The 12,022-nt window shown below is 40.7% G+C and overlaps 1 protein-coding gene across 6 annotated transcripts in view; it reads right to left on the reverse strand.

Annotated features, from left to right (window-relative positions):
- Positions 1-238: 238 nt before the first annotated feature.
- The window catches only part of MTUS1 (microtubule associated scaffold protein 1), a 136,852-nt gene continuing 125,068 nt past the window's right edge, over positions 239-12,022 (reverse strand). For all 6 annotated transcript variants that reach the window (XM_075196455.1, XM_075196473.1, XM_075196465.1 and 3 more), the window contains 7 exons: positions 8,833-9,047; positions 6,831-6,936; positions 6,347-6,420; positions 6,159-6,257; positions 5,461-5,577; positions 4,295-4,392; positions 239-2,057 (listed from right to left, as the gene is read on the reverse strand). In XM_075196455.1, coding sequence (XP_075052556.1) covers positions 1,841-2,057; positions 4,295-4,392; positions 5,461-5,577; positions 6,159-6,257; positions 6,347-6,420; positions 6,831-6,936; positions 8,833-9,047 — 926 coding nt within the window. In that variant the 3' untranslated portion in view covers positions 239-1,840. The remainder of the gene's footprint in view (positions 2,058-4,294; positions 4,393-5,460; positions 5,578-6,158; positions 6,258-6,346; positions 6,421-6,830; positions 6,937-8,832; positions 9,048-12,022) is intronic.

Consider the following 12,022-nt stretch of genomic DNA (forward strand, 5'->3'; position numbering starts at 1 on the left):
TGTGAAGTCTCATCTGGTCTGGAAGCGCAAATGGAAAAGCAACGTAAATTGCCTAAACAATGGAATCGGTGCAAATCAGCCATGTTGCTCATCAATGTGATAAATGTTTAATGGCTGGACTGAAGAGAGTACGGACAATTCTGTAGGTGAACATTATTGGGTGTAGAGAGAAGTAACATACATAGAACCCCCACACCCCCTCCAAACAAGAATAAGCATTGTGATCTGTGAAACTGTAGGAAGTAAATTATTGTACCAATAAATTTATTCTCTTTTTACATGTCAGAATATATTTCCATCATTACAAACCAAGCAACTACAGCATATTATTTATTTTTACATCCAAGTTTGCTAGAAGCTACACACATTTGCAGGATGCAGATGAAAAAAAGATAAAAAAAAAAAGAAAAGAAAAGAAAACCACAAAAAACACATTTATCCTTTTCTGTGCCCGTATTCATCTTATCAGTGCCCAAAATGAAATCATATGGTTAGAAAGACAAATCAGGGGTTCTAACCAATACAAGTTGGTGACAGTCCTGAATGTCTTACCAGGAAAAACAAGTGGCAGCATGCACGGAGATTCTCATAGATGACAATATAGTGAATTACAAACATGAGAAAGGGAACACAACAGAAACCATTTATTTCAGGATGCTAGAAAATAAAACTCTTTGGAAATGCTGCAAACAATTTATAACATACAACAATGTATTTAACATTAACAGAGGGGGTAAATTAGGAGGAAAAAAAACAACAAGCATTACACGTCTCCGCAGCTCCAGGTCTGCAGTCTTTTCTTTGGTGGATCGCAGAAGAGAGCAGCTACATAGTGATGAAAGATCTATCCCCTCTCTGACCCAGTAGCTTGAGCAATATGGATAGAGAGGGGGACCTTACAATAAGGCAGTCACAAATGGCAGTTACCCTTTATATATGTGTAGTGTCACTTCATGTAGCTATCAAACAAATCGAATATCTATGTTGTTTGCCTTTATATAAATGAGCTGTCACCTAGTCGCTGCAAAGACCTAAGCAGAGAAATAGTACACACACAACGCAGTGCTTTGCATAGTCCCAAAAAGTAAAAAAATAAACAAAAAACTGTATGTAGCAGGTGGTTAGTACTTGAAGGTGAGGAGCAGCAGAGCGGCTTAGTCCACAAAAGCTGACATTCGACATTACATTTCAGGGATTAAGAGTCCTAAAACCCCAAATATTACTGGATAGTGTTTGATGCAATAAAATGGGAAAACGCAGAAATATTTTGTGCCAAGTTTACATTTCTGCTGAAATACTAACACGTTTTATGATTACAGTTTGTCTGGAACAAAAAAGAGCTAAGAAAAACTAAACTAAACAAAACCCAAAACAAAGTACAAGAGGCAGCATGAGTCGCACAAACCATGTGTGTAACATCCATCTCATTCACTTCACAACCACCCGAACAAAAAAGAACAAACAAAAAACAGGTGATAAAACTATATAAAGTTTGTGATCTTTTATCTACAAGCCCTGAGCTTTTTTCCCCTATGAACTTGCTGTAGGTGAAAAAAGGCAAAATGCAAGAATTGTTTTATCTTGCTAGGTAAGTGCTTTGTGCAACAATATCCGTATATATATTTACCATAAAGTCTTCTCTTTAGCGGAAAGAGCAACATTAACAAAGCGCCCCTTCATTTCCAGTAGGTTACCCAACAGTTTAATCAAACCCCAAATTCCAGTCATCTGTAATGTTTATTTAGCTAATATAGCCTTAGTTTCCATTGTATTTGTCCAAAGCAATCTCACCGGAGTGTCCTGAAATGTCTGAGCGGAGTCTCTAGCCAATGAAAAAGTGTCATCTTGGCGACACTGTTGGGCTGGAAAAAGAGCCCGAGTTCCGCGACGCATGGAAAGGGATACCAGGAGAGGATGGGGACAGTTTTTTAGGGCTGCATAGGTCACCATTGTGCAACTTCCAGAGGAGTTCTTCATTCTCCATCGAGAGACGCTTGTTCACTTTGGATTCTTTCTCCAGAGATCGCTGCAAAACCTCCTGCTCCGTAGACAATTGCCTGAAGTGGCCAAAGTAGTAAATATTATATGCATATATCTATGAAACGGGTACAATTCAAATTTGCAGAGACACTGTTGATAATTTTCTTTTCCGTTCCGCACATTACAGACATACCAGCTTTAGCATCTGCTATCCACAGTGGATGTGAATACGATCTGGGACTCCTTGCTCTCCATGGGCCGGAGTCAATTAAAGACAGCAAATAAGAAATAAGGAGTAACTATGCACCTTGGCAAAACCATGTTGCATTGGAGGGGAGAAGTAAATTTAAAATGTGGGAACAGATTTTTATTTGGGTAGGGCATGGTCTAGATCAACTTTAAATTTCAGTGTAAAAATAAAGCTATCAAGTATTTGTGTGCTACATGAAATAGCAGCCAGTATATTCCTTATGTGCAAAATAATAAATTAATTTGCACCCCTTGCATTGTAGCATGGTTTGTCCAGGATCAAAGTTACTCTTTTTTTTTTGCCTTACTCTCCTAAATGACTCGGGCCCTGTGTTTTTATATACACTAAATCCCTAAAAGTATTGTTTATGTGAACTAGATCTGATATTTTAAACCACTTTATATTTGTTGATAACTAAACATTTGTTACTCATGTGAGGTTTCAGCCCTCGACCCATTCTAATCTCTCTAGTTGTCAGCTGACCATCTGTTCATTTTTATCTAGAGTGTACACGTTAAAAGATAATATTCATAAGCAAACAGTCTATCAATTGTTTAGGACACCACATCACTGGCCACAGTTTCTGATATACAACAGGTTTCAGCATTGGAGTGGTGAAGGAGTTACACCAAACTGGTTCTCTCAACCATGAGCTATTTTATGCTCTGCAGATTTCCAAGTCTAGAATTATAACTCTGAAAGATCCCGATTTTAGGGCATCAAAAGGGATGTACTGGGTATAACTTCATATACACACTGCATGTGCAGATCCATGAATCAACACTTGTAAGTGCATACAAAAGAGAACTTCCTTGGGTGCGAAGATTGTAAAATAAACTATAAGCAGCTGTCCTGGATGTTGTGGAGGATCTAGACAAAAGATTGTTTTTAGCAGAGCTTTATGTAATATTGCTTCAATCATCTGATGATCTTGCATAAAAGACACAGAAATGCGTTAAATCTTCTACAACAGTTCCCTGAGGAACGTTTCTATCTGCTTTTAAAGAATGAATGCAGACATTTCTGTACTATTTCTTCAAACAGCTGAGGAAAAGAAGAAATGTAGTACTTCCAGCACTGGATCCCCACTTTCTACATCTAACATGGGTCAGCTCACTTCACTCGGAGGAACACAAGACTGGAAAGCATTAATAGATATGGCGAGACCTCGTTTTCCCCCCATTGTACAAAGCAGAAACGCCGGTAATTTGGAGGAATTGAGTTGTTAAAATCAACTCTCTCACTGACCATCTCCTTATGATCCGGGATTCTGGGATTGATGATACCACTATCGTACAGCTAACATAATTCCATCCAATCGATTTCTCCTCACGGCTAGTTTTTACCATCACATACATATACCTTTCAAACTTCATTCCTGAGGATATTACTATAAGTTTTAGTGACATTTATCAGTTTTTAAGGTTATTTATAATAATATATACTTTAAGCAATCTCTAGCAAAAAAAAAACAACAACCTGGTAACTTGGCCAGATCAGGGTTGTGGCCTAGTTTGTTCCAATTGGGAACATTGGGCCTGATTCATTAAGGATCTTAACTTAAGAAACTTCTTATTTCAGTCTCCTGGACAAAACCATGTTACAATGCAAGGGGAGCAAATTAGTATTCTGTTTTGCACATAAGTTAAATACTGACTGTTTTTTCATGTAACACACAAATACTTGATAGCTTATTTGTACACTGAAATTTAAAGTTAATATTTGTGTGCTACATGAAAAAACAGTCAGTGTTTAACTTATGTGCAAAACAGAATACCAATTTGCACCCCTTGCATTGTAACATGGTTTTGTCCAGGAGACTGAAATAAGAAGTTTCTTAAGTTAAAATCCTTAATGAATCAGGCCCCTTGCGAGGTATGTGGAGCTGTTCACCAATTACAAGTTAATCAAGTAACTTTAGTTCATACAAAATCCTGAAGCCGTTGCATATCTAGATTCTTAGTCTATTTTTACATAACATATCCAGTAAAAACAAGACCCACAGATATAAAAGACTACTGTTGGTGAATGTATCTTATGTCAACAAATAGTAATATGTGTTACCTTGACACAGCTATGTGATTCGCCATACGAGCTTTGAGATCCTCGTTTTCCTGCTGGCATTTGTTTAATCTTTCCACTAGAGTTGTGTTGGTCTCCACCTTAAGATAAAGGAATTACAGACACCAGTGTGAGAGACGCAGCAAGGCACAGAGCATGCCAGCTAAACTTTACAGGCCCAACATGCAAAGTGTCAGTAGATTAGCACATCTCAGTCTCATTACACAAAATCAATATTCATTCACTAACATTAGCTTGCACAGCTTTCAGAATTACAGGCAGAGAAACACGAGGGAACAAGGAAACAGACAAACAAGTAATCGACATTGCCCAGCAGTATCGTAATGTAATCCTGTGCCAGCAACAACCATAGCTGTATTATTGAGAACAACAATGCATTTAACCAGAACGCAATCTGAAGATTCTATGCATCTATCACAGGTGAGGGATGTGCCATTAAGTCACTAGGACACTATAATACTATATAGTGTGCACATTGCACTATGACATCATAGAGGCTGCTGTGGTTTGTTTTTGGACTTTCTGGATTATCCCTGTTTTAGGATAGGAGGACCGGTACATTTTAACCCCTTTTACCTGGTGCTCCCAATTGATCTGTGTACGAATCTCTGAATAATAGAAGGAAATGTGATAACTTCCCCCAGAAAGAAAATAAATTACTTATTAGACTCAAAACCAATGGTCTTCAATACACACCTTCCATATTATGCTGCTGGTATATCCCGTCCAGTCCAAGTCTTAAGCGCTGAGCAGCGTTGGTTGATAAAAGTTAATGGTAGGGATCCCAGGGACAAATCCCCACTGATATACTACTCTTCATAGAGAGGGTTTTATACAAGATTACAAACCTCTATTCTTTGTCTTGTCACAACAGGTTTGCTGCACTTTATCAAATCTGGGATTGCTGTGACACACAGTGCGTTGAGTCACACAATTCACCCAGTTCTCTATCATTTTACTTCCAGATAGTGTCCCCATGTTGTGCACAGGTAAAGGTCTACTACCATGAACTTTGAGTAGAATAAAATTTGTGTTTTTCACCTGAATGCAGGGTACATAGAAATAGATTCTGCATTGGTATGGAAGTTATTTACTGTATATGAACATTTGCACAGGGCATAAAAGCAGCTATATGAAAGCACACTTACCAGTTTCTCGATTTGCATCAGTTTTTTGTCTTGCTGATGTAATTTCTCATTCTTAATCTCTAGCACTGCTTTCAGGCTCTCCAGTTCCTGCTCCAGATACATCACCTGAGGGTTCTTCTGCAGGGACAGACAAGAGAAACAAGTTACTGCACTGTGGAGCCAGCAGGTTGTTCTAGCTCTAGGAGAATTCAGGTTACATCTGCACATGGGCCCTGAACAAAGAACGCTAATGACCTGCAGCAGAAATTCAGCACATTACTCCGGGCCCCCGGGAGACCTACAGGAATGTGATCTTGTGCAGTAACTGAATGAGATTGTGATTAAACTGTATGACTTACAGCCTGCATGCATTCCATTTACATGGCAGCAATCTTACATCCAGAGATACCTATGGGAGAAATATAATGCAAACTGGATGCATTGTGGGTAAACTCTGCTATAGTATCATATCTTCCATGATGACATTACAAGAAGCAAAAAGCTTTTCTTTGCTTAATCATTTCTGTTTTTGCATCAGTGATCGCAATTATGTTTTATCTGCACTAAGATTGAACAGACTGAAAGCCAACATGGGACAGGATAGAAACTGATGGCAGTTTAGGATACCTATAGAAAGACTATATACTACAGCATGTAGCCCGCTTGCCTTCCACTCACACTATTGGCGAAGCCATAAAACACAGTAACGACAAACTGACCTGGATACATTTCTCTTTGAACAATTTTCTTTGTTCTTCCTCAGCTTTTAGTTTCTCCTTCAGGGATTCATTCTCCCGTGTCAGATGATCTATTTTTTTCTTTGGGTTGGGGAAAACAACATCAATATAAAATAAGTAAACATCAAATAAAATGTAAGGAACTTGTACAAATACGGTAGGAACCCAACCTCTAGTTCTGCCTGCTTTTCTTTAACACAATCTTCTAACGCTTTATTTTCTCGTTCCTGGCTGGTTCTGAGTTCTAGGAGAGATGAATGTGGGTTACAGTAACTGGACAATGACCAGGTATATTTCTATTCTGTAATACAGAGGACATGAATGCCGTCCTGGGGGCCCCCTACAGGAGCCATGCACAGCTTTCATTGTTTGGCAGGCTCTTTAATCTCTAAGTGATAGACATTACCTTTACTACAGTTACCTTATATTGCATCATAGTAATTAGTAGCATTATATTGGTGGGGGAAAATAAAAACGCTATAAAAGATGACATTACAACAATTAAACAGTATTAAAATTAAACATATGTGCGAAATGTAAGCACATCGATTGCAGTTATATTATCCTCACTTTTACTGTATATCTAAACATTACAACCAATTTTTATGACCGTGTCCCTTAAATTATACATAGGGAAAAGCACAATGTTCTTACCGGTAATGGACTTCTCATATTCTTGCTTTACAGCTTCTATCGACTCAATATGACTGGTCTCTGCTTCTAGTCTGTAGGCTTCATGTGTGGTATTGAGGTCATCAACCTGGAAAGTGATTAAACCACAGGCACAGTGGCTGTAAAATATGTTCTATGACGTCTTACATACAGAACACACTACACAAACACCCAGCTAATGGGCTTAACATTCACATACAAGGCAGTTTTTTATTTGCCCAGAGATATTGGTTAAGTTCAAAATAATCATATTAAAATATCAAAATACTGGACCTCCAGGACACACACAATCTTAGTACTGTTATTTATGTGCTGGCTATATTTCCACCGCAGCAGCTTATAGCACAGACTTCATAATAAATAGTACTAGGTCTTATTTCTTTTTATCATTACATTGCAAATTTATTAATATTTGTGTAACACCCCCTCTGGTGTGTTGTTCACACCTCCCAGTGACTGGACGTGTAGCCTGGCACTAGGACCCAGAGGAGACAGCAGGAACGTTGCTTAGCAACATCAGGTTGGTCTGAGGGATCAGATCTGTGTGGAGAGAGGACCCAGGACAGAGGGGAGGAGGTCCTGGGACCCCCCCTTATAATCTGGGGAGCTGGTCCATCGCCTGCTGCCACTAGGGCCTATAGTACAACATCACTGACAGAATACTAGTGACATGGGGCAGATTTCAGGGATAAAGTACCTCAGAATGTGACAGGATGATAGAAAGGAGAGGCAGCAGACATGAAGGGGCAGAGAGATATAATGCCCCCCGCAGTGGAGGGGTGCACAGAGATATAATGCTCCACCCCCACAGAGGAGGGGGGCACAGATATAATGCTCCCCCCTGCAGAGGAGGGGGGGGGGGGACAGATATATAATGCTCCCCCCCGCAGAGGAGGGGGGGGGGGGGCAGATATATAATGCTCCCCCCCACAGAGGAGGGGGGGACAGAGATATAATGCTCCCCCCCACAGAGGAGGGGGGGACAGAGATATAATGCCCCCCGCAGAGGAGGGGGGCACAGAGATATAATGCTCCCCCCCGCAGAGGAGGGGGGCACAGAGATATAATGCTCCCCCCCGCAGAGGAGGGGGGCACATAGATATAATGCTCCCCCCCGCAGAGGAGGGGGGCACATAGATATAATGCTCCCCCCCGCAGAGGAGGGGGGCACATAGATATAATGCTCCCCCCGCAGAGGAGGGGGGCACATAGATATAATGCTCCCCCCGCAGAGGAGGGGGGCACATAGATATAATGCTCCCCCCGCAGAGGAGGGGGGCACATAGATATAATGCTCCCCCCGCAGAGGAGGGGGGCACAGAGATATAATGCTCCCCCCCCCCCCCCACCCCGCAGAGGAGGGGGGCACAGAGATATAATGCTCCCCCCCCCCGCAGAGGAGGGGGGCACAGAGATATAATGCTCCCCCCGCAGAGGAGGGGGGCACAGAGATATAATGCTCCCCCCCGCAGAGGAGGGGGACAGAGATATAATGCCCCCCACAAAAGGGTGAGAGGGATAATACCCCCGCAGAGGAAGGATGACTGAACACTGCTGAGAGAGACGAGGGTGAACTAGAGCCACCATTTTGCATGTGACTGCCCCATTGATATTCTGTCCATATATCCGTTAAGAACTGTGCAGGAGGAGGCAGGAGATGTATATAGGAAGTGCACTGCCTAGACTGTGCACCTCACACTACACTCAGTGACAGGGGGTTACATTTGTAAGACTTGTATAGGGGTAAAGAGAATAAACAGTTATTAGTATCAGTGTTGAATAGAGAATGTATAATCATTAAAACACATCACCATTTACCAGACAGCAAACTACCAATATTCTAGATATTGGAAAATCGTGCAAGAAAAGCAAAAAAAACCAACAAAAAACAAAGTGTGCGCCATTTGAGGCATTATTATATACAAAACAAATCTCAGAATTCAGTTTTCTATATTCAGCACTATTGCACAAGAGCAGCGTTTACCTTTTCCTGAAGTTCATTCTTGTATTTCTCCGCTTCATCAATGAAGATGGTCTGTAGTTTCTCACATTCTCCTGTGTAGAACTGTTTGAGTTTCTCCTCCAGGTCAGACAGCTCGGCGAGATGCTCATCCTTCACCTTCTGTAGGATGCCTTCATAAGCAACCAGCAAGTCGTTCTTCTCCTTCTCTAACTTGTCACATGTGCCGGATGCAGATACTGCAGGAGAGAAAACAAAAATGCTTTCAATGTAAATAATAATTACAGGAAATGGGTTTACATGCCCACAAATTTCAATCCCTCCTTCTCCCAGGCGGTAGTGTTTATTTTACTGCAGTAGCTATATTAATTCACCCGATGGACGACTTCACCTCTGGGTCTTGAGAGGCCTGATCCCTGGAACGATCAGGGGCTTCCAATGAGCCAAGAGCAGCTGTGACCCATAGCAATGATCTAGTGTAGTTACACTAATGAAAACCTTTACCCGATTGGTTGCGACTGGTTACACTTGAACTATTAATAAACACTTACAAGCACCCAGTGAATCAGAATAATGGAGGTAAAGCAACCAATTCATTTTATGCAAATTATAACCTTCTATTCAGGTAATGTAACACAATGCACATCACTAAAATGTAAAATTAGGCTGGTTACAGCGTGTAGCTGTATACACGTGTGATCTCATAGCAGGACATATTACAGAATGAAAGTCTCCACAAGTGGTGGACCCAGCATATTAAATACAAACTTGTAATCACATATTTACAGCACAACATACTCTTAGCAAAACAAAATGTTAGAGAAGCTATGTGCATTAAGGTGGTTAGGTTTGCATACAGTCATATGCACAGTCTACATTTTGACTCATTCAAGTGTTTTATTTATAATTTATCAAATCCAGCAATGTACTAAGGGACAGTAACATTTGGCCTTTAGGGACATTATTTTGGGGAATATAAATATGTCAGAGGGCTCACAATTATGTTATTATAAGGGATTATCAGATAAATACCTAAATAAAGAAGAAATAAATCATACTTTTGTCAGGCATTTCTAGAGGCACAGTTTGGATCTGACATTACACTTGTAGAGACATGTCTATGTCTATGAATAAACAGATTGTTTGGAATGTGCTATGGCTATTTGTGTGTGTAGTTAAGTCACTAACCACTTACATCATGATTAAGCGCATAGCGCTAAACTCAGCAATAAGCCAACTAGATACATGCCTACATAGGACTTATCTTTCAATTTTCATTTTATTAACGTTCATTTCATTACCAAACATCTATCTTCCAACCCCTACAAACAACAAGAGGGGGAATGTTAAATAGAAGGGTAGGACTATTAGACGTGCACTATTAAGAATTTAGAGAGCACTCACAGTACCTATGGCAGAGTCAAGTCTAAATATGACTCTATAAAGGGAAAGATCAAGAATAATGAACGTATGATCTTCAAATACTGGGAACATGCAAACACTTTTTCCAAATACCGTACGGTTACATTAGGAGGTGTCATATTGCTCCAATACTAACTCAACTGATACACATGGGAAATAAGACACACAGAGGTTAAAGCATACTTGCCAACTCTCCCGGATTGTCCGGGAGACTCCCGCATTTTGCGAGAGTCTCCCGGACGAGTGTGGCAATCTCCCTGATAGGAAGGGGGAAAAATTCAGTTTAAACGCCGCGATTCACCCGGAATCGCGGCGTTTAGCCCCGCCCCCGCTGTAAAATGACGCGATTTGCGTCATTCCGTCACGGGGGTGGGGCCAAAATGACGCGATTTCGCCGCCCCGCCCCCTGCACGCCCACGTCCCAGCCGGCATCTCCCGGAAAAAGAAAAAGAAATGTTGGCAAGTATGGGTTAAAATGACAGTTTACATATTGGTCCAGTCAGCTTACAAAAGGAAAAAAAGTGCTTAGTGAGCTATATGATCCAGTCACACAGTTATGTTGGTTTGGGGGTCAGTAGGTTGTTTGGGTAAAGGAGAAAGGTTAGTTTTGAGAGAACATTATAGAGGGGTGGTAGTTGGGTAGCCTAAGGTGGTTAAAAAGGTGGTTTGGGAATTTGAGAGGCTACGGTAACTTCTTTTTTTGCACGAGGACGGGAATTCCACCGAGTGGACTGCAAGTAAAAGCAAGTAGTATTTGTAAGAGGTGCAGATCTTGGGCAGAGTGGAGGCATAGAGTTGGGAGATACATTGAGACAAGTAAAGTGAAAACATGTTGGTGCATTTTTGTTAATGGTTTTCCATTTAGAAAAAATATTTACAATTAGATTAAGTAAATATAAGAAACCAATGTAGAGCAGAGCAGAAGAACAACGTTTTGTGAGGAAAATTAGTCTAGTTTCTGCATTTAAAATAGACTAAGGTGAAAGTCTGGTTAGCAGAAAACCAGTAAATAGTAATAGTAAATGTGGGAGACTGAGCGCATAAATGGAGGTTTTTGCACTGCCTTGATATATGTGCATATTCTAGAGAGGTTTTGTAGACGTGTGTAACAAGTTTTCGATAGTTTGTAAGACAGTTTTGAGAGCGACACCTTCGTGGCCAGCTTGATGGGTAGAGTCTATTGTGTCATCAACAGAAAACAAGATGCCAGCTAAGTAGATTCTGTTGACTGGAGCAAAAATTATCTATTTTGAAAAAACAGGGGGTTAGGGGACATCAAAGATGAAATAGCAGAAAGGACAGGAAGGCGGTGGACCCAGCGAGACAAACACTGAAGGATATGAAGCGGAGACTACCTTACTTCATATCCTTTACCTTCTCTGCCAAAATTACCTGATGGGGAGCGTAACACCCCTGATCTACCCGTGCCACACCCATTTCCAAAATGACACTCCCTCTTCCCAGCCCTCAGACACTGGGCCTGTTATACAAAAATCAGGACCATTGGAAGGTATGCCTTTACCAGTTTACATTTCCCTCTTTTATTTATTTATTTTTTCCTTTTATGAAAGACTTTAATGTGTACAATGAGCTTGAAACAAGACAGTCACAGATTGTATATAGAGGTGACAAATGTTAACAACACACCAACCTGCAAGCTAATACTCAATGTACAAGGGTGATTAATAACGTCACAGGACATCCAAGTGATAAAAAGATGGGAGGAGGGAGCCGAGAGGAAGTACAAGGAATGAAATACAAGATAGAAAAAAAGAAATAGAATAAGGGTAAG

Source organism: Mixophyes fleayi, chromosome 1, assembly GCF_038048845.1.
Source record: "Mixophyes fleayi isolate aMixFle1 chromosome 1, aMixFle1.hap1, whole genome shotgun sequence".
Lineage (NCBI taxonomy): Eukaryota > Metazoa > Chordata > Amphibia > Anura > Limnodynastidae > Mixophyes > Mixophyes fleayi.